The sequence below is a fragment of the Geotrypetes seraphini genome, chromosome 2 (assembly GCF_902459505.1).
Source record: "Geotrypetes seraphini chromosome 2, aGeoSer1.1, whole genome shotgun sequence".
Taxonomy (NCBI): Eukaryota; Metazoa; Chordata; class Amphibia; order Gymnophiona; family Dermophiidae; genus Geotrypetes; species Geotrypetes seraphini.
Window position 1 is genome coordinate 75,751,270 of NC_047085.1, and position 22,583 is coordinate 75,773,852.

Sequence of the window (22,583 nt, forward strand, 5' to 3'; positions counted from 1 at the left end):
AAAGATCCCTTTTTTGAGTGAATTCCTAGCTAAGCAGTAAGAGGAGGATTCTCAAAACTTACCATGCCTTTAACGATGATCGCTAAATCGGCTCTAGCCAGTTTAGCATGGCACCGTGTTGCCAGATACTTTTTTATAATCTCACCCAAGTACCTTGAAAAAGCAGCCCCAAAACAGTGAGGGGGTGCTGAAAAGTTTTTCTCAGCCCAACTAACTTCAGTTGGGATAGGCTCTGTCAAGGGCTATACACTTAGTCCAGCGAGTTTCTACTTTTTCATTCAGTATTTTTCTGACAGAATGAAAAAAGAGAGACTAAAACCAGACAGATCCAGAATCCGCCCAACAGTGAGCCTAAATAGAATTCTGGGGAGGGAATCATTTTTAGACTGGTTGTTTTATTTTTTCACTTACTTCGCTTTAGTCATTTTCTAGGAGATAGAGCCCGGTTCCCAAAACCTGAACCCAACAGGCTGGGGAAACACTCACCCTGCCCACTCTGAAAGCGGAGCCTATAAAGAGCAAGCCTGTGCTTGAAATGGGGGGGGGGGGAGTTTGCTGCTTGTGCTGAGTGCTGACAGCATTAGAGATAGGGCTCAGCTGGGAGAAGGCTAGGCTCTGATTATGATTGGCTGTGGGGAGAGGGCAGGAAACGGCCAACATTAGTAGGATACTGAACACATGGTCTGCAGCAGTAAGTGCTGAATGCCAAGCCATGATGCAGCCCAAATTACAGCACAAAAATCTAAAACCAGCCCAAAAAACCGCATCCCGCAGCTACTGAAAATTTCCAAAGCAGCCCAATTGGGTGAGAAAACCGTGAACCTGGCAACTATGGCATGTCAGTATTTTACCGGTCGATTATCAGAACAGTTCACCCTGCCCTTTACCAGGCTTCCTGGCTGACTCTGCATGCCATGCAAATGTATTATTAAAGTGGTAGTAAAATGGGCTCATCAATATTTAAAGGAGCACTCGGGGCAATTCTCTATCATTGCCAGATGATTCCCCATGTGCGGCGCCAGCTTTTGATGACCAAAAATTACTGGCTGGTCCAGGGGTGCTGGTACTGTGCAAAGTGTGTTTCAGGCATGTGTTTCTGGCTGTGGCTCATCATACAATTTAAAATAAAATACACCTTTTACATAAATTATAATAGTTTGGTGGGAAAAATGATCTCAAAAGCACACTTCTCGAGCGCATATATTAAGGGCGTGTCTTATGCATGCTTGTTGAAAGCTGATGCTTGAACCTTCCCTTCCTCCAATAGCACTGGCATACCTATGATTGACTCAACAACATAGTGTTTGCTGGTAATTCTCTGTCCCTCATATCCACCTAGGCCATTCATGTGACACAAACCTAAGACGTCTGTATATTGTGACAAACCCAGCGCCCGCACAGGCTTTGTCCCAAGAGTTGGTAGGAAGAATACTAAACCCTTGTGCAGGAGAGCTCACTAGTGGGAATTTTTATATTTTGTTTGTTTTTGTCTAAGATATGATAATTATTATGAACAGACGAGGTTGTGTTAACTATCCTGATAATTTCTGTTATGTCTGTGGACAATTTACTGCACAAGATCAGCAAAAGAATCTGCCCAGCAGACTTCAAAGTGCATACAAACATTATTTGGGCTGTAAAGTTGGCGACCAAGATAAAGCATGGGCACTTCATGTGTGCTACACTGTCTGTTATTCTGGATTAACACAGCAGCTGAATGAGAAACGGAAGACAATGCCTTTTGCTGTACCCATGATGTGGCGTGAACCAACAAATCATCATTCAGACTGTAATTTTTGCATGACAAAAATTGCTGTATTCACAAAGAGGAATAAATAAAAAAATTTTGTATTGCTCATCAGCAATTAAACCCGTTCCTCATGACTCAGAGAATCCAGTTCCAATTCCTCCTTCCACATCTGCAGCACAATGTGCTGAAAGTTCAGATGAAGAATGTGCCTCTGCTGCTGTGGAAGAATTGTATGAATCTGAAGTGGATGAAAAACAATCTCACCTGCTAACTCAAGAAGATCTTAATGATCTGGTTAGAGACTTGTCGCTGTCAAAGGAGAAAGCAGAATTGTTGGGTTCAAGGCTGAATAATGGAATCTTTTAAGGCAGGACACCAAAATATCTTTTTTTCCATGATTGTCACACCATCCTGGCCTCCTTTTACCAAATGGAAGGAAACATTTGTTTCTGTACTGATATTAAAGGTCTCAAGCATGAACATGTTTCTGATGAATGGAGACTATTCATTGATTCAAGCAAAGCAAGCCTTAAAGTGGTACTTTTATACAATGGAAACCAGAAACCATCTGTTCCTGTTGCTCATGCAGTTGGGTTGAAGAAAATGTATGAGTCGATGGAGACACTTTTAAAACTCACACGCTATGCAGATCACCAGTGGAACCTCTGCGGTGACTTAAAGCCTTCTGGCTCTGCAACTGGGTACACCAAATACATGTGCTTTATGTGTCTTTGGCACAGTCGTGATGATGCCAACCACTACAGGCAGAAACAATGGCCAAACTGAGACAAAACCTAGCAGATACATTGTAAAGCATCTGCCGTTAGTACATCGTGAGAAAATCTATCTTCCAGCACTTCACATAAAACTGGGTCTGCTGAAAAATTCTGTCAAGGAGATGGACAGAAATGGTAATGCATTTCAGAAACTAAGAAGTATATTTGGTTTTGAGAAAAGTGAAGCCAAAATCGAAGAAAGTGTTTTTGTTGAACCCGAAATCCGTGAACTGATCCTTGATGATGCATTCAAACAGAAGCTGAACCCAGCTGAATCAGCAGCATGGGAAGCAATCGTGCTGTTTGTTCAGAATTTTCTTGGTAATCATAGATCAGAGAATTATGCTGAGCTTATGGAGAACATGCTGACAGCATATCAGCTAATGGGTGCCAGAATGTCACTTAAAATGCACTTCTTACATTCTCACCTTGATTTCTTCCCACCCAGTCTTGGTGATGTCAGCAATGAGCATGGGGAAAGATTTCAAGTTATCAAAGGTGATAGAAAGCAGATATCAGGGAAAGTTCAATCCAAGTATGAGAGAGACTGTTGGTTCTTACAAAGAGAGACAAATGTACAGTACAAGCATAAAACATAAAAATTGCTGCTGCTGGATCAGACCAGTGGTCCATCACGCCCAGCAGTCCGCTCACGCGGCGACCCTCTGGTCAAAGACTAGCGCCCTAACTGAGACTAGCCCTACTTGCGTACGTTCTGGTTCATCAGGAACTTGTCTAACTTTGTCTTGAATCCCTGGAGGGTGTTCTCCCCTATGACAGACTCCGGAAGAGCGTTCCAGTTTTCTACCACTCTCTGGGTGAAGAAGAACTTCCTTATGTTCGTACAGAATCTATCCCTTTCAATTTTAGAGAGTGCCCTCTTGTTCTCTCTACCTTGGTGAACAACCTGTCCTTATCTACCAAGTCTATTCCCTTCAGTGTCTCAAACATTTCTGGACATGCTGACATCACTTTTGTGTGAGTTAATAGAGGTGTAAATATATGCTGTAACATGTCTCCTTATTGTCTTCGTGTTTGTTTTCAGAGTAAACTCCTTAACACAAGTTCTTTATACTATGTATGGCAGGGGTGCCCAACGCGTCGATCGCGATCGACCAGTAGCTCAGGAAGGCAACGCGAGTCGATCGCGGAGCCTATCCCGGGCTCTGTGATAGACTCGTGTTGCCGTCCTGATCTACGGGCCGATCAGCCTTCCTCTCCAGTGTTCTTTCTCCCTAGGGCCTTTTAGCTGGGCGATCCGCCCAGCTGTCATCTGCCGCTGCTGAACAAAAAACCGGCTTGGAGATTTCAGCCCGTAGCGAACTTATGCTCCGGGCTCTAACGTGTGCGTGCCGGCTTCTCTTCTCTTCCCTCCGAAACCGGAAGTTATGTCCGGGGGGGGGAGGGGAGAAGGGAAGCCGGCGCGCACATGTTGAGAGCCCTGAAGCAAGCGTTCGCTACGGGCTAATGCGGGAGACAGGTTAGTGAAGCATTTGTTCTTCTTCCTGCCGGGTCCTGCCTACTTTCTGTTTCCGCGAAGGCAGGACCCGGCAGCATTTCCCCCAATAGGTTGATCACGATCTTGGGCTGATCAGCCTTCCTCTTCCCGACGGCAGAATTGACATCGGGGAGAGGAATGCTGGTTGGCCGAAGCAGGGAGAGCTTGGGGCCTGTTATTGGTGGCATTTGGGTCCTGGTCCCCGATGGTAATGGCAGTGGCAGTGGCAGTGGCTTGGGGGAGGGCAAGGAGAAAGAAAGAAAAAGGGCAGGCAGGGAGACAGAAGGAAAGAAGAGAAACAGAAAAAAATGAAAGGGAGGCAGAGAGAAAGAAAGGGCAGGGAAGAGGAAGGAAAAGTTGGGGGAAGGAATGAGGTCTGGAGGAGAGGAAGCATACAGGCTAAAAGAAGGGAAGAAAGATTGTATGCACAGTCAGAAGAAGAAAGTGCAACCAGAGACTCATGAAATCACCAGACAAGGTAGGGAAAATGATTTTATTTTAAATTTAGTGATCAAAATGTGTCTGAATTTATATCTGCTGTCTATATTTTACACTAAGGTCCCCTTTTACTAAACCGCAATAGAGGTTTTTAGCGCAGGGAGCCTAGGAGTGTCGAGAGCAGCGCTGGGCATTCAGCGCAGCTCCCTGCACTAAAAACTGGTTTAGTAAAAAGGGAGGGGGTATATTTGTCTATTTTTGTATGGTTGTTACTGAAGTGATAGTGCATAGAGTCATCTGCTTTGACCTCTTTGAAAAAACCCCGGAATAGGAATGATGATTAACATTTTCTATGCGTACAGTGTGCGTTGTGTTTTTTAAAAATTTTATTGTTGGTAGATCATTGTGACTTGGTCATTTAAAAAGTAGCTCGCAAGCCCAAAAAGTGTGGGTACCCCTGATGTATGGGTAAGTGTAACAACAGCAAAATTAAAGTAGATAGAATAGAATTGCTAGTTAATGTGATGGATGTGCTTGTTTTTGAATGTAAATTAACTCAAAATGCAGCTTGATAGTTGATACGCAAACACGCATTTCATCATCCACAATTTGCAGTCATTCTGGGTTTTTTTTAGATTTAGTTTCTGTCAGAGCTGAAAATCCAAGTTTGCAAAGATAAGAAGATCCAAACGGTAACTCCTTGATTGCTTTGTTGCTGAAGTTAGGATAACTACTGCATAAAAAATAAAAATAAAATTACACAAGGCAACAAAAAATTCTTTTTTTCGGAGTCATCTGACAACACAGCACATTTTTCTAAATCAGTTTTTCACATTGATTTCAGATCTGTTATTAGTTTTTTTTCAGACACGTAAACTTTTAGTTATGACTAATGTTAGTTTATAGCGTTTTATAGCATTATAGGGTTTTAAGAATTGCAGCGTCAACTTAAAGAAATGTTGCAGTATCTTCGGTCCGCACACAGCATAGCATAATTATACTGGACTGTGTCACTTAGCAACCAATATTTCTTCAAAAATGCTTACAGTATGATTTATTTTTGTGATTTGTGTCTGGATTGTCATGGCACAATATCCAGCAGTAGTCGGCCATCATACTCTCATTCCAGAAACCTTGGTAGTGATGCTCCATTAACTGATTGTCCTGGTGAAAACATTATCCTTGCTCGTCACTCACCATACCAAGATTTTCTGGAAAAAAGTCAAGATGTGTGCAAAAAATTTAATTTTAATGACATGTGACAGCCAAGTTTCTGATATTAGTCAAGGAGATTCTGAACTCCTTCCTTGTATGAAGGAGACTTATGGTCATCCAGAAAGTTTCCACTAACCACTTGGATGCCTCCCAACCTTCAAGCTCAGCTGCTGAGAGTGATTGCTTAAAATCTTCATCCTGCATAACAAACTTGATCTGTGGGCCTATAAATATCCCCTTCTTTCAGTTTTGCAGTGCTGATTTTTGGAAATTTCTTAATAAGATATTGAAAACTCGGCAAGTTTGCTTTACCCATGGTCTTTACCAGGTTCTACATCAACCCCAGCTTGATATGAAGAGGGTGGAAGAAATATTTTATGAGGATCCACCAATGGCATAAATTTCACACTGCTTGTCCCTGGGTTATAGGTATCCCTCAGCTGCCAGACATGCTTGACATAATGTTGAGCTGCAGATCTGCTATCCCACAAGCACAGGAAACAGCAGTATTTAGTGAATCCTCCTTGCATTCCCATTAGCATGCCAATGACTTTCAGATCACTACAGATGTTCCACTGGTATATTTTATAACTGATTGTTTCTAGTAAATTCCTCATATTCTCATAAGACTCCTTTAGATGAGCAGAATGGGCAATTGGTATACTTGGTTTGGAATTTTTGTTGTGCAGTTACACTGCCTTCAAGCTTCTCCGTGAAGAATCATTGAAGAGACGCCATTTATCTGGACAATGCACTTGTGACAAACTGTTGAAGAGCCAGTTGATGTAATGACTAAAGCACAATGAGCCATTTACAGTGAAGAATGTTGTTAAGTTATGATTCCTTTTTCTGTAGTGAGTTATATTAGCATCTTTTGCAAGCAAGTGTTTTTGCTTAAGCCTTGAAGCAAGAAGTTCTGCTTTTTCTTTTGAAAGATTTAGATCACAAATAAGATCATTGAGCTCAGCTTGTGTAACGGTCTGTGGTTCTGAATCATCATTCACATAATCAGGATCAGATAATTCTGGATTGTGACCAGCTGCTGCATCATCATCACATTCCTCGTCATGTTCCACAGAGGCAAGTCTACCTTGTGGAGGTACAGGGACAGGCAGTGAGTCATCATGAGGAACATGCCTAATAGCAGAATCCAGAGTAGGATATACAATTTGTGCTTAGTTTTAGCTGAGAATCCACTTGTGTTCACAAGGCAAAAGTAGCAATCTTTAATATGGTCTTGTGGTTCCCTCCATATCATTGGGATTGCAAATGACATCGCTGCCTTTCGTCAATTGATCCAGTCACAGAGTCCATTGGAACAACTGGTACAGATGATATGTGGAGCCCAAGACTTTTCCTGATCACCTAGTGGACAGCCAAAGTACAATTTGTATACCTTCTTCAGATCTACAATAATTGGGCAACATTGTGCTTTAGTCGTGAATGAACCACAGGCGTAACAGAAACTATCTGGATGATTGATATTAATCACCGTAAATAATGTCTGTAGCATAAAAAAAAACAGACAACTGTTAACCCTCCTTATACATTTATCCTATAAACGCATGATATATCGCCCAATTAACATTTATAATTATATATAATGAGCATCATCACAAAAATATGATGTGCTAGTGAAAAACTAAACACAGATTTGAAATTAGCATGAAAAATACTACAAACCCACCCAACATTAACTCTGATGAAAATGATGTGTTGACCTGTGTTATTTGCCATTGGTTTTCAAGGACCAATCACATCAAAGAATGATGCTTGTCTGAGCGGATGTATCCTTACACACACAGATGTTCATAACATTGACAGACTCTTGTATACGCGATGTACCTGTCATCTATTGTCATATATACTTATGAAGGGAATTTTTTTTTAATAAAGTAAAATTCAGGAATTGCTCATGGCACACCCGGAATCTCTTTGGGGCATACCACTGTGTCATAGCACACATTGAGAGACACTGATCTAGAGTCTTATTGTCTTATTGATGTGGGTTGTAGAATGAATACCTGCAGGTCTATCATGGGACTCCCTATTCGTCTCTTCCAACTAACAGTCTTGAGAATTGATGATAACACTGCTAGCCCACCAAGTACACCTAGAGCAATCTACGAAGGGAATGAAAGCACAATGACCATGAGCAATCTTCCTTTTGGCCAAGTAACACATAATAATTATAAAGACAAGCCAAAAAAGACTTACATCAGTCTGAATTTGTGCCTCTGATTGGTTCATTTCATAACTGACAGAAAAAGAAACCTGAAATTTAAAATACAAAATAAATGTATTCAACAAGGAAAATAGGAAATGAGTTCTAGTTTTCTCTTAAAATTTTTTACATCCTTCTCAATTAATTCAGTGACCAAACAATAAGGCATCAGTTTACAAGACTAGTAACCTCTGGTACTTTGTGTGTCTAAGTGCTTTGAAAATGAGCCCCTTTATATCATTGTTCAAAGCTTATCACACAGTTCAGTGGTTTGTCAAGGGGGGGAGCGGTCCACCCCAGATACAGTTCTGAGGGGGGAGAGGTGCTCCGGAGTTCAGTCCCTCCATGCTGGACCCACGGTTTGGGCCACGGGCAGCATTAGTGAGCTGAACATGCTGCCTTTGGAAATCCAGAAGCTTTCTCTCTGATGCAATGTCCTGCCTGTTTGAGGACAGGAAGTTGAAGCAGAGGGATAACTTCCAGGCAGAGGCAGCATGTTCAGCTAATACTGCCCACAGCTCGAAGATTGGAGGAAGGGAGAGGTAAAGGAGAAAACTGCCAAATTGGAAGGGAGGATGGAGGAAAGAAGGAACACCAGGGAAGGAAAGGGAGAGGAAAGAGATGCCAGACCATGGGGGACAGAGGGAAGGTATAACACAGAAGGAAATACGTCGGCTCCAAATTCTCTAGAACACAGCAATAAAACTTATTTACAAAGCTAAAAAATTCAATCATGTCACCCCCTTACTTCAAGATGCTCATTGGTTGCCTAGCTCACACTGTATAACTTATAAAATACTTCTTCTTATATTTAAAACTAGACTTGCAAAAACACCAGTTTTATCGATAAACTTCTTACCCCTTATACATCTTCGAGGATACTGAGATCTAATAATCAGAATCTATTGGCAATCCCCTCCATCCGTGAAATTGTCTATGACACTACCCGTAAAACAATCTTTTCAGTCATGGCCTCCTCACTTTGGAGTGCTATGCCCCTCGACCTTAGATTAGAATCTTCTTTGGAGAAATTCAAATCTAAGCTCAAAGCATTCCTATTCAAAGATGCTTTTAGCACTTGACAGTAAACATTCTAGGCGAGGTTCACAAACTTTTTCCAAGCAGCGATTCCAAACCTATTCTAATCTCCCTTTTCCCTTTCTTTTTAAATTTTTTATCTCGATGTAATTATGTTTCCATTTCCACCATTTTTCCTCTTGGTTTCATGTTAGTGTCAACTAGTCTGTCTAGTCACCCCTTTTTAACTAGAATTGGTTTTTATTTTTTATACTATTATTTTTATTGAAACTGTTTAGATATTTGTGATAATAAACTTGAAACTTGAGAGAGAGATGGAAGGGAAGGAGACAGAGATGCCAGACACGGGGTGGGAGTAGGGAAGAAAAGGGAAGGGTGAGGAGATATGCCAGACCACAGGGGAGGGAAGGAAGGGGAGAAGAGAGGAGAGAAATGTCAGAGCATTGGGTGGGGTTGGGAGGGAAAGAAAGAAAGAAAGAAGGAAGGAAAGCAATGGAGAGATATGCCAGAGCATAGAGAGGGGAGGAAGAAAGGAAAAGATGGAAGGGAAGGAAACAGAGATACCAGACCATGGGGATGCCAAAAAGGGCTCAAGCTTGATGATCGGCGGAGGGACTGGTGAAGGGTGTCCATGACCTGTGGGGCCCAAGAGGCCAGGGAGTAAGGATCGGTGGTAGCCTAAGTAGGAAGAGTTTGAGGTCCAAGGCTGCGAGGGTCTGGCGAGGGAACAGCAGAGGGAACAGCGGGAATGGTGGTGACTGGCGGAGAGACCGGTAAATGATACCCAGAGCTGGCAGAAGACTCCCTAGGAACAGGGCCGGATTAAAGGATAGGCCCAGTAGGCACGGGCCTAGGGCCCAAAATGGTCAAGGGGGCCCGCCGGTGTGGTGCTTTAGGGCCTTACCCTTGATGGATTCGCCAGCAGCAGCATAGTCATCTTCCCGGCCCCCCCCCCGACCCTCAGTCAGTCGTCTCGCGATGGGAGGTTGCTAGGGTTCGCATGGGAGGGAGAGAGATAGGAGGGTTGGGTCAGGGGGAGGGGAAAGAAGCAATATCCTTCGGGTGCTCGGCCTGGCGTCATGAACTTCTTCGGGCAGCAGCAACATTCACAATTCGCTGCTATTGCCGGCTTCAGACCTTCCTCTCTTCCGGGTCCTGCCTACTTCCTGTTTCCATGAAGACAGGACCTGACAGAGAAGAAGGCCCGAAGCCGGCAACAGCAGCAAATTGTGAATGCTGCTGCTGCCCAAAGAAGTTCATGATGCCAGGCCTTGGATGACAGAAGGAGGAAAGGGACCAGAGGGAGAGAGAATTGCTGCACCCAACTGGAGGAAGAAGGAAGATGAGGGAGGGAATGAAAGATGCCAGGACTAGAAGGGAGGGAGGAAGAGATGCCAGGGCAGAGAGGGAGGGAGGAAGAGATGCCAGGGCATGGAGAGAAGGAGGAAGGTATGCCAGACCAAGGAAAAAGGAAAGGGGAAAGGAAGGAGGAGATGTCAGTGCATGGCAGGGGAGAGAGTGATGGAAGAAAAGGAAAGGAGAGAGATGCCAGAGAATCAGGAAAGGGAAGATACCAGACTGTGGGGTGGGAAGGAAAGAAATAAGAAGAGAGAGATGCCAGAGCAGAGGGTGGTGATAGAGAAAAATAGAGAGGTGGCAGAGCTGAAATCAATCAGGTACAAAGGAGAGAAGGGGCACAGGATAGACAGTTTATGTAGGAGCCTAGAAAGAGGGAGGATGCCATATAGAATATGGAGAGGGCGGACTGGATGGAAGGGGCAGAAAGAGAGGGCAGACAATGGATGGAAGGGGTTGATGCTGCATGAAAGACAGAGAGAGTACAGATGCTGGCTAGAAAGAAGAGAGTGAAGACAAGATGATTAAAGCAGAAATGACAAAAGGTAGAAAAATATTTTTTTGTTGCTTTAAAATAAAATAGTATTGTAGTTGTATTGATAAAACTTTTATTAACAAAAAATAAGGTAATCTTTTTATTGGACTAATTTTAATACATTTTTTACTAACTTTTAGAGACCAAAACCCCCTTTCTCAGATCAGGACAGTATAATGTAACAGCAGTATACTATATTGACCTGAAGAAGGAGGCTATGGCCTCTGAAAGTTAATTGAAAAATGGATTAGTCCAATAAAATGGTATATTCTTATTTTCAATTTTTGTTTTATTTCTATTTGTTAATTTGTAAAGTAGTGATTGTCAGTTTCTTCAAATTTACATCTGCTATATTAATATTTTGCAGAGCATTAGGGAGCTATGTGTCCTTGTTTCTGTAGTGTTTCACTGTATGTAGTTTGGCTTCCTGGTGGTTCAGTTTACACTTTATCTACATATTTCTATTTTTAGTTTGTGATTACTTATTCCATACTGGGTGAGGGTGTATCTGTGTTCTGTATGTATGTTAGCGTTGACTAGCCTTGTTTGGCAAAATGCATTGGGCATGGTTCTTGGGAGCACCTTGAATAAACCTGGATTTAAATCTCCTTATTTTTTTGCCGATCTTATTTTGTTTCATGTTGGATTCTTTGGTGGACTACTTGCCTTGTTGTTTCGTTACAAGTTAACATACATGGAGTGGAACTTGCTAGATGAGTTATAGATTTGGTTGTTTATTCATACATATGGGTTACAGTTGGTTGAGATAAAGTGAGGCAGTTGAGAGGCGTTGTAAACTTGGTTATTAATATAAACTTATACAATATTTCAGGTAGTATTACTGCTTTACAATATACCATGTTACACCACTTTTACAAGCTGCACATTGGCTACCAATCACACATAGAATAACTTTTAAAATCTTACTATTAACTTTTAAAATTCAACAATCACATGCGCCGATATTTTTGGATTGTCTTTTGATACCATATTCTTCATTTAGGGTATTTTAGAGCATTCAGATCAACACAACAACATTTATTAACTATTCCTTCTCTAAAAATAATAGGGACCAGGAGATCTACTATTTTCTCAGTCATAGCACCCCAGCTTTGGAAAAATTTACCACTATATCTACGTAATGAACCTTCTTTAGAAAAATTCAAGCGCTCCTTAAAAAGCTTTCTGGACAAGAACGCATTCAAAACATAGACAGCATAACTTACCAAGTACTAAATCTTTAGACTTTAATGAATCTTATGAGTAGGTCACCAAATTATTCTTTATTTTACTTTATTTTCTTCTTATGTGCTCCCATCATATGTGTTCTTCCTTAAATGTTTCTTTTTTTTCCCTTAAAGATTGTAGTTTATCCCCCTTGCCTTTGTACCAGTTTCTATTAGAACATATATAATTTGTATACAATGTCTTGTCTTGTTTTGTCCTCCCCATTTTTATTTTTTTTTAAATTGTTATATGCATTGAAATATATGATATTGCGTAGATAACAAATCTTAATAAACTTGAAACTTGAACTTGAAACTACAGTCAAACCTCGGTTTACGAGTGCACCAGTTTGCGAGTGTTTTGCAAGACGAGCAAAACATTCTCAAAATTGACGCCTCGGAAACCGAGTTTGACTCGATTTACAAGCGCCACCCCTATGATCCAGCACTGACACGACATCCCTTACCCCGATTGGGCACCGACACCAGCACAGGACATGCTGGTGCCGGTGTCCGAAGATCCTCCCTCTTCAGTGCTGGGCTGGGCGGTGCGTCAGAGATCCTACCTCTTGCCTCTGCTGGGCTGGACTGGGCTTTGAGCATTTGTGCATGCTCAAAGCCTTCTGGTCTCACTCTCTCTGAGATTCTCAGATTCAGAATCTCGGAGAGAGCGAGACCAGAAGACCTTGAGCATGCGCAAATGCTCAAAGCCCAGTCCAGCCCAGCACAAGCAAGAGGGAGGATCTCTGATGCATCACCCAGCCCAGCCCAGAAGAGGGAGGATCTTCAGGCACCGGCACGTCCTGTTCATTGGTGCTGGTGCCGGTGCCCAATCATGGTAAGGGATGTCGTTTCAGTGCTCGGGGGTGATGTAGGATTGCGGGGAGGGGGGGCGACGCAAGCAGGGGGGAGGATGCCAGTTTGCAGGGAAGATGCCGGATCGCGGGGTGGGGTATGGAGCAGCATCGGTGGCCTCAAGGGGGGGAATGGAGCAGCGCCGGTAGCCTCGGTGGAGAGGAGGAGGTGGAACAAATCAAAGCGAGTTTCCCTTACTTCCTATGGGGAAACTCGCTTTGATATATGAGCAATTTGGTTTACAAGCATAGTTCTGGAACGAATTATGCTTGTAAACCAAGGCTCCACTGTATTTGAACACTTTTATATATTGTCACAAGCCCAACTCCTGCTCCGGCCTTGTGCCAGGTTTTAGTCTCAGAATTCTGCTTGCACTTCATTTCCCATAGTACAGTCTGGGGAAACAGGGTTATGTCCCTTTAAGGGCATCCATTTTGGAATTGCCAGCTAAACAGGCTGTGAAGCAGTCAGAGCTGAGCAGAGTCCATCTCCACGCAGGGCTGGGTGTGGCTCTACAGCTCTGCAGCATTTAGAGGGCTGGGAAGCTCAGTCAAGGAGGCAGCCCAGGGAAGCTCCTATGCTGGAGGAGCCTCCACAGACCCAGCAAATGCAGACACCTGAGGCAGGAGAGGATTTTCAGGAGGACAGTGTGCCTAAAGCCATGGAATGGAAATCCCTGCCTGAGCTTCCCCTTTTTGAAGCAATAGAAGTGAGTTGAATGTTACCTGGACAGTTTGTTTTGTCATCAGTGGAGTTAAAGAGACCTTAAGGTTGGAGGCAGGATTTGCATGTCATCTCTGTGGAGAGATTTTGTGGGTTCTTTTGCATTTTGTTTTGGCAAAGTGCCAATTTGGTAAATCCACCAACCCTGCGCTCCTTGGAGCATTGAGAGGAGTGGAAATCTTCAATGCTTGAGATGAAATGTTTTTTTTTCTTTTGGCTAAAGAACTGAATAATGATAATGTTGTGATTCATGCTTTTGCTGGAAAATTAGCTGGACTTACCTGGGACATGATCTGAGCACTCAGGGTGTTTACCACACCAGGCTAGTGAGAGAAACTTTGTTTTGCTGTTTTTATTGGTTGTACTTCAGGACCCATTTTGTTTTGAATTTTCATACAAACCTGAATGCCAAATAAATTCTGTTTGATTTTTGAAAGTCATTCTGACTACTATAGGCTAGATAAGCCTCCTACTTGGGGAAGCATGCCGGGGCTATATCAGTGGCGTCTGCCAGTCCCTACTGCCACCTAAGGGACGGACATGCTGCAATATGTATGGAAAGGGTTCAGAGTTAAAGTCCTGGGTAAATAGGTGGGAAGGGAAGGAAATGGGATTTGTTCAGAGATGTTTGGGGGTTGCATAGAAGAAAAACTGTGCACTGGTATGCTAATCTTTTTTTGTTTTGAATTTAAAAAAAAAGAAATAGAAGTGAATAAGAAAACAGATAATGGGGCGGGGCAGGGCCAGGGGGCCCTAGTATACATGTATGCCTAGGGGCCCTCAAAGAATTAATCCTGCCCTGGTCACAGCTGGAAGTTAATTAGCCATGTAAAACAGAGCAGTGCAGGCTGAAATACCAACTACTGCAGGCTAACTAAAGTTTGTTTACCATTTGGAGTGTACTGAGTTTTATTTTATTAACTCCTACATTACAAAGCTGATGTTGATGGACTGGTTTTTGCTAATAAGCTTTGCTGGGAAACTTGTTTAAAACCATTCTTGGAAAAGCTTGAATTTCTATTTTTCCCTTTTGGCTCAGTTTTGCTGACGTTTTCCCAACAGATACTCCTAGGAGCTCATGACTGCTTAGAGGGGTCTCAAAGTCCTTCCTTGAGGGCCGGAATCCATTCGGGTTTTCAGGATTTCCAGAATGAATATGCATGAGATCTATTTGCATGCACTGCTTTCATTGTATGCTAATAGATCTCATGCATATTCATTGGGGAAATCCTGAAAACCTGACTGGATTCCGGCCCTCAAGGAGGGACTTTGAGATCCCTGGCTTAGATCAAAGTAAAGTTAAGATTCTGGACTTTAGCCAAAGTGGTTACATTGCTGGACAGAGTTATATGTTTTGTGAAATCTTTCTTTTTTTTGCTCTGCTGGAAATAAAGACTGGTGTGAAGAACAAGAATAGCTTTACTGGGTCAGATCAATGGTCCATCAAGCCCAGTAGCCCATTCTCACGGTGGCCAATCCAGGTCACTAGTACCTGGCCAAAACCCAAGGTGTAGCAATATTCATGCTACCAATACAGGGCAAGCAGTGGCTTCCCCCATGTCTTTCTCAATAACAGACTATGGACTTTTCCTCCAGGAACTTGTTCAAACCTTTCTTAAAACCAGCTACACTATCCACTCTTACCACATCCTCTGACAATGTGTTCCAGAGCTTAACTATTCTCCGAGTGAAAAAAAATGTCCTCCTATTGATTTTAAAAGTATTTCCATGTAACTTCATTGAGTGTCCCCTAGTCTTTGTAATTTTTGATTGAGCGAAAAATCGATCCACTTGTACTTGTTCTACTCCACTCAAGATTTTGTAGACTTCAGTCATATCTCCCCTCAGCCGTCTCTTTTCCAAGCTGAAGAACCCTAACCGCTTTAGTCTTTCCTTATACAAGAGGAGTTCCATCCCCTTTACCATCTTGATTGCTCTTCTTTGAATCTTTTCTAGCACCACTATATCTTTCTTGAGATAAGGAGACCAGAATTGAATGCAATACTCCAAATGAGGTCACACCATGGAGCGATACAGGAGCATTATGACATTCTTAGTCTTGTTAACCATCCCTTTTTTAATAATTCCCAGCTTCCTGTTTGCTTTTTTGGCCGTCGCCTCACATTAGGTGGAAAGTTTCATCGTATTGTGTCCTGAAGGGTTCCCTGGTAGTAGGGATCACATCAGTTCTGTGTTTGATCGTGTGCAGCCTGGTCCGCGAGTTCATGTTTGTGTGGTTTATGTTTGTGTGGTTGCACAATACCTGCTTGAGGAGAGATTGGGGTAGCCATTCCTGCCTCTCCGGACCAATCTACACAGCATGTGGCGCAAGGACGCTCTTGAGGTGCCAAATGTGTGCAATCTATAAATTATATTGGGGTAGAAGAGCCCCTAGACACCATCCCAGACAGTTCTGAGGCAAAATTTGCAGTTATCCCAGGACAAGCAGGCAGCATGTGGGTGACATCATCCATGGAGCCCTGATACGGACAGTATTAAAAGTGCACTGTCACTTTAAGTTTTAAGAAACTTTACAACTGCCCGCACCAGGCATGCGTGAGTGCCTTCCTGCTTGACATAGGCTCGTGGTACCTCAGTTCTTCATTTTCCATGGCGCGAAATAATTTTTTGACTGAACTCCGTTCACTTTGTGTTGCCTTCCTGTTCTCGTGTCTCTTTTTTTCTATACTTTTTTCGTATAATTATTGTTCTTTTTACTAAAAGAAATGGAAAATTAAAAAAATATATATAATTTGTCTTTTTTCTTCAAACTCAGGGCTTCGGCCTTGGATTTTTTCCTCAGCGGGTCTCTCTCTCAGTTTTGCATTGAGTATAATCTTGTTGACGAAATTTTTTTCCCTCTGTTGAAACCATCAATGGGTTTTGAAAAGTGCTCTAGGTGCAGCGGCTTTTTTCTATCACTGACTCTTGTAGTTGGTGTCTACTGTGTGTGTCCTGAATATTGAGCTGAGTCTTCTATTCGTTGTTACACCTTACAACAGCACTCCTTCAAGGCCCTTTGCATTCAACAGGACAAACTCTCTGTTCGGCCATTGATCTTCAAATTTTCGGAGCCATCGACATCAAAAACTCCTGCATCACATAGACATCAGAAGAACGAATAGCATCGGGGAAGCCAGCTCAGAAGTCTTCCATTTCCCAGCAAGCATCAAAGGTCTCGACAGCATCAAGTCTCTTGATGCAGACCAAACATCAACGCCAAAGTTCTCAAGCTTCGCAGGCTGTTTCTTCTTCATGGTGTGCATCTTCATCAAGGTCACCCGCTTTGAGGCAACCTGCTACACCAAGGGTACTAGCTGTTGAGCCATCGGTACTGATTCATTCTCAGCAAGGGATGCAGGTCTCTACAGCATCAAGAGACTTGATGCAGACCAAACACCGATGCCACCATTCTCTAGCTTGGCAGTTTGTCTCACTTTCATGGTGTGCATTCTTATCAAGGTCACCCACTTCGAGATAACCTGCTGCACTAATTGTACTGGCTATTGAGTATCAATACTAGTGCATACTTTCAGGAGGGAGATTAGTTTAATGTTTAAATTGCACTGCATACAGGTGCTCATATCGACTCCCTCGGTTCCAGACCAACCTGAGCATAGCAGTACGAGGCCTTCAGGTACCGATGTCAGCTCTCCATCAAAGCATAGGGCTACTTTTCATGGATCTTCTGAAAGGCATCATCATCCCCATCTAGACCACATCACCCTGAGTTCGCCTGATCTCAGAACTATGCAGAGTCGGGGCCTGGTTAGTATTTGGATGGGAGACTGCCTTGGAATATCAGGTGCTGTAGGCTTACAATCTACCTCCAGGCATTGCTCTTCACATTGAGGTTTTAGCTCATCGCATTGGTCTTCCATTAAGTCATTGAGCCACTACTGTGAAGCATCGACATTCTTTTTTGCCATCAGGTCGATTCCATGCTTTAAAGTGTAAAAGGGATACTCATCAATCCTCGTCATCAACTTCATCGGATTGGTACCAAAGAATCGGATGATCCCAAAGAATCTGCAGCACTAGCTTTATCTGTCTCTGAGTCTTCCAGCATGCCTTCATGGAAAACGCCTCCTAGAAGAAGATCTTCTCCAGAGGACTTGTATGACCGTCCTTCTAAGGATGTTTTAAACTTCATTTGGTCCTTCCTTTTTTGGATCAATTTTCTGTTACCCCGTCCTTCTGTTTGCTCCCATTTTTCGTTCTTTCCTTTTCAAGATATCGTAGTTCTTCCCCTTCCTCTTGTGCCAGTTTTTTTAAGGTCAGTTTTGTTAGTCTTGTTGTTCTGGGTTTGTTTTTTTTGTTGTTTTATTATTTCTGTTTTTGGCTATTTATCTGTCTACCCTGTTTTTTATGTACAACCACCTTGAATTTTTGATAAAGCGGTATAACAAATTTTTAATAAACTTGGAAACCTTTTTTTTTTTTTTAAATAAACTTTACCAGATATATTGGGCAGTTGGGCAAAGCCCTACCTATCTCGTTGGAAGCTGACACTGACCAAGTGTTGAATACTTGGACTCTTTGGACTATACTGAGCCTCCCAAAGAGCTCCTCAAGTTAACCTTCCATGAAGGAACTAAGACAAGAAATAGCGGGCACAATCCAACATGTTTGCAACCTATCCTTGAAAACTGGAGAGGTACCAGAGGACTGGAAATTGGCAAATGTCACACCCATCTTCAAAAAGGGATCGAGGGGTGACCCTGGGAACTACAGGCCGGTGAGCCTGACTTCAATAATAGGGAAAATGGTGGAAGCTATGATCAAGGACGGCATTTGCGAGCACATCGAGAGAAATGGCCTACTGAGAACAAGCCAGCACGGATTCTGTAAGGGAAGGTCATGCCTAACAAACCTTCTGTACTTCTTTGAGGGAATAAGCAGTCGGGTGGACAATGGGGAACCCATAGACATCATTTACCTCGATTTTCAAAAGGCTTTCGACAAGGTGCCACATGAAAGGCTGCTTAGGAAGCTGTGGAACCACGGGGTGGGAGGGGATGTGCACAGATGGATCAAGCACTGGTTGTCGGGTAGACTGCAGAGGGTCGGAGTAAAGGGCCAATATTCTGACTGGCGGGGAGTCACGAGCGGTGTGCCACAGGGATCGGTGCTGGGGCCGTTACTCTTCAACATATTCATCAATGACCTAGAAAAGGAGGCAAAGTGCGAGGTTATAAAATTTGCAGACGATACCAAACTGTGCGGCAGAGTTAGGTCCAGGGAGGAGTTTGAGGACCTGCAAAGGGACCTGGACAAGCTGGAAGACTGGGCAAACAAATGGCAAATGCGCTTTAACGTGGAAAAATGTAAGGTCATGCATATAGGGAAAAAGAATCCGTTGTTCAACTACAAATTGGGGGGGGGCATTGTTGGGAGACAGCGGTCTTGAGAGGGACTTGGGTGTGCTGGTGGATGCATCACTGAAGCCATCTACACAGTGCGCAGCAGCCTCGAAAAAAGCCAACAGGATGCTGGGCATCATAAAGAGGGGCATAACAACCAGGACGCGGGAAGTCATCATGCCATTGTATCGAGCGATGGTGCGTCCACATCTGGAATACTGCGTTCAATATTGGTCGCCGTACCTCAAGAAGGACATGGCGGTACTTGAGAGAGTCCAAAGGAGAGCAACCAAACTGGTAAGAGGACTGGAACACTGCCCATACGCCGAGAGGTTGGATAGGCTGGGGCTCTTCTCTCTGGAAAAAAGGAGGCTCAGGTGAGATATGATAGAGACCTTCAAGATCATGAGGGGCATGGAGAGGGTGGATAGGGACAGATTCTTCAGACTGAAGAGGACAACAGGTATGAGGGGGCATTCGGAGAAACTGAAGGGAGATAGGTTCAAAACAAATGCAAGGAAGTTTTTTTTCACCCAAAGGGTCGTGGACACTTGGAATGCGCTACCGGAGGAAGTGATCAGGCAGAGTACGGTACAAGGATTCAAACAGGGATTGGACGGATTCCTGAGGGATAAAGGGATCGTGGGATACTGAGAGAGGTGCTGGGATGTATCACAGGTATAGAAAGCTAACCAGGTAATAAGTATAGAAACCCAACCAGGTCGTGCATGTGCAAGACTGGAGAGTTAGGACTTCGATGGGAAGCTAGGACTTAAATGGGAAACCAGGGTGGCAAGGGGACCCCCTCTGGGGATTCAGACAGGTCTTGACCTGTTTGGGCCGCCGCGGGAGCGGACTGCTGGGCAGGATGGACCTGTGGTCTGACCCGGCGGAGGCACTGCTTATGTTCTTATGACATTTTTTAGATAGATACTTCTTGCAAAATGCCTTTATCACAGTGGCTCAAAGAAAACTAGATTCCATTTATAGAATCTGTTCTCCTCCAGGATTTGACACACCACAGCTTCAGCATCAATCATTCTTTGAGGAGTCAGCCCTAAAAAATATTTCAGTGCAAGTGTTTCTGCCTCAGCGCTTACAGGGCGTGAAAACCATACTATGGACTATGCTGGTGAGCAGGATCCTTATTTACAGTTTTTACATGTCTGTATTTCAAACAACTGGTGATGAAATTGCCTGACTTGAGCAATATATTCTGTCCGAGCATCTTGCAGAATGTCAGTAAAATATTCAACCTTTTTTACAGACCAGAAAGTATGTAGCAGGGTCAGCCTCTAATGCTTTCAAGTTGTCATCTAGAGCAGTGTTTTTCAACCTTTTTTGGGCAAAGGCACACTTGTTTCATGAAAAAAATCACGAGGCACACCACCATTAGAAAATGTTAAAAAATTTAACTCTGTGCCTATATTGACTATATATAAAGTAATTCTCTTGAATAGGAATCAAATAAACACAAAGAAAGTATTTTATAATGCTGCCACCGCCAACAACACCGTTGGCGGCGGTGGCACTCAAGTGGCTAAAGAGCCGCAGTTTGCCGGCCTAGGGACAACACTGGAGGGTGGCCAGCTGTGCACCCCCTTGGGACGTAAACCCGGGGTGGGGCAGACCGCCCCCCCCCACCCTAGTATGCCACTATCTATACCTCACTCCCTCCCTATGACCAAAAATTCTCCTTTCTTCTATTCCCCGTGTACACAACCATCTCTTTCCCTCCCTTCCTCTCTCCAAAGTCCATGCCTTCTGTGTCCAAACACTCATTCCCTCCCTTCCTCTCTCCCAAGTCCATTTCTTCTGTGTCCAAAAACGCATTCCCTCCCCCACCTCAGCATCTCTTTCCCTCCCTTCCTCTCTCCCAAGTCCATTTCTTCTGTGTCCAAAAACGCATTCCCTCCCCCACCTCAGCATCTCTTTCCCTCCCTTCCTCTCTCCCAAGTTCATGCCTTGTGTCCAAAACGCACTCCCTCCCCCCTTTTGTGTTCCGTGTTTGCCTCCCAGCCCATCTTTGCAACTTTCTCAGCAAAACGAAGCTCAAGCCGCAAGGCTTGTCTTCTGCTTCCTTCCTGCCCTGCCGCGCACAAATAGCCGAACGGAAGTATTCTCCGACGTTAGCGCTGACGTCGGAGGGCAGGCTTTGCTTAAGCCCTCCCTCCGACGTCAGCGCTGACATCGGGGAACGCTTGCGATCGGTTATATGTTAGCTGCAGGGCAGGCAGGAACAGAAGACGAGACTCGCGGCTCGAGATGCATTGAACTACGCGGGTCCCCCGTCCAGCTCTCTCATGTCCACGTGGGGCGGACCGCCCCTCTCCCTAGACTGGTGGTACTGCCCTGATGGCGGCCCTGACCGTACGGCACACCAGGCAACATCTCGCGGCACACTAGTGTGCCGCGGAACAGCGGTTGAAAAACACTGATCTAGAGCATCTGCTATGTCAATAGCTATGAGAAATAGTCTCTGATATAGAAATCCAAGAGCTTTTTGGCAATTCTTTAGAGAAGGCCACACAAAGATGGACAATGAACTTTGAAAAGGCCAAGGTCTACACCTCATACTTTGAAGCATTATTATTCACATTAGCTGTGATATTCTTCTGCTTCTAGACTGCCTGTGCACAAGAAGCAAACATAACACTCAAAAAGCTCAGGCCTCAATTCTTCTGTGTATTATATCAAGCATATCTGCTGTTTTCTCCTTCTTAGCCACTTCCTTACCAAAGGGAAGTCATCTTCATTTTTACCACAGCATTGGTCTTGATAACAAGTCATCAAGGATGGTTACTGTTTTATCATGTTGTCTACATACTGCCAAATTATCCAGGAGAGTCCACTTTTAGCTCTCAGAACTTCCTTCCTTTCTTCTTCGGGACATAGAAGCTTTGCTTCAACTATATGTGCAAGAGTTAGTACCTCGTTCTCAGAAAAATTAGGGGTTCTACTTCAGGTATTTCTAGTTCAGAAATCATTCAACTTTTATCTCTGGGATCTTAAAGCTACTCTTAGAACAAAACAATTAGCTATGCTCTCTAGAAAGCACAGATACCCACATATCAGTTATTTCTGTGCCTGGACTGCTTCTGTGGTTTTGATTAGCCCATCAACATTTTTTACTTCAAAGTTCTGCCCTTCGGCCTGGAATCTCTTAGACTGAAAGGGGTTATAGCTGAACTGCTTCAACTAATAGCCAATCTGTCGATCAAATTGGGCAGGATTCCGGAAGACTGGAAAGTGGAGAATGTTACACCGATCTTCAAGATCCAGGAAACTACAGGCCAGGCCGGTGAGTCTGACCTCGATACCGGGAAAGATGATAGAGGCGCTGATAAAGGATTGCATTGTTGACCACCTTGACAGACACAATCTGATGAGAACCAGCCAGCACGGTTTCAGCAAAGGAAGATCTTGCTTGACAAACTTGCTGCACTTTTTCGAGGGAGTTAACAGGCAGATAGACAAAGGTGACTCGGTCGACATTGTATATCTGGATTTTCAGAAGATATTTGACAAGGTCCCGCATGAACGATTACTTCAAAAAATTGCGAGCCATGGGATTGAGGGTGAAATA

General features: G+C 43.6%; 1 protein-coding gene across 1 annotated transcript in view; it reads right to left on the reverse strand.

Moving 5' to 3' along the window:
- The window catches only part of TMEM67 (transmembrane protein 67), a 959,807-nt gene that overhangs the window by 332,177 nt on the left and 605,047 nt on the right, over window positions 1–22,583 (reverse strand). The window contains exons 20-21 of the mRNA XM_033932787.1: window positions 7,895–7,951; window positions 7,702–7,800 (exon numbers count right to left, since the gene is read on the reverse strand). Coding sequence (XP_033788678.1) covers window positions 7,702–7,800; window positions 7,895–7,951 — 156 coding nt within the window. The remainder of the gene's footprint in view (window positions 1–7,701; window positions 7,801–7,894; window positions 7,952–22,583) is intronic.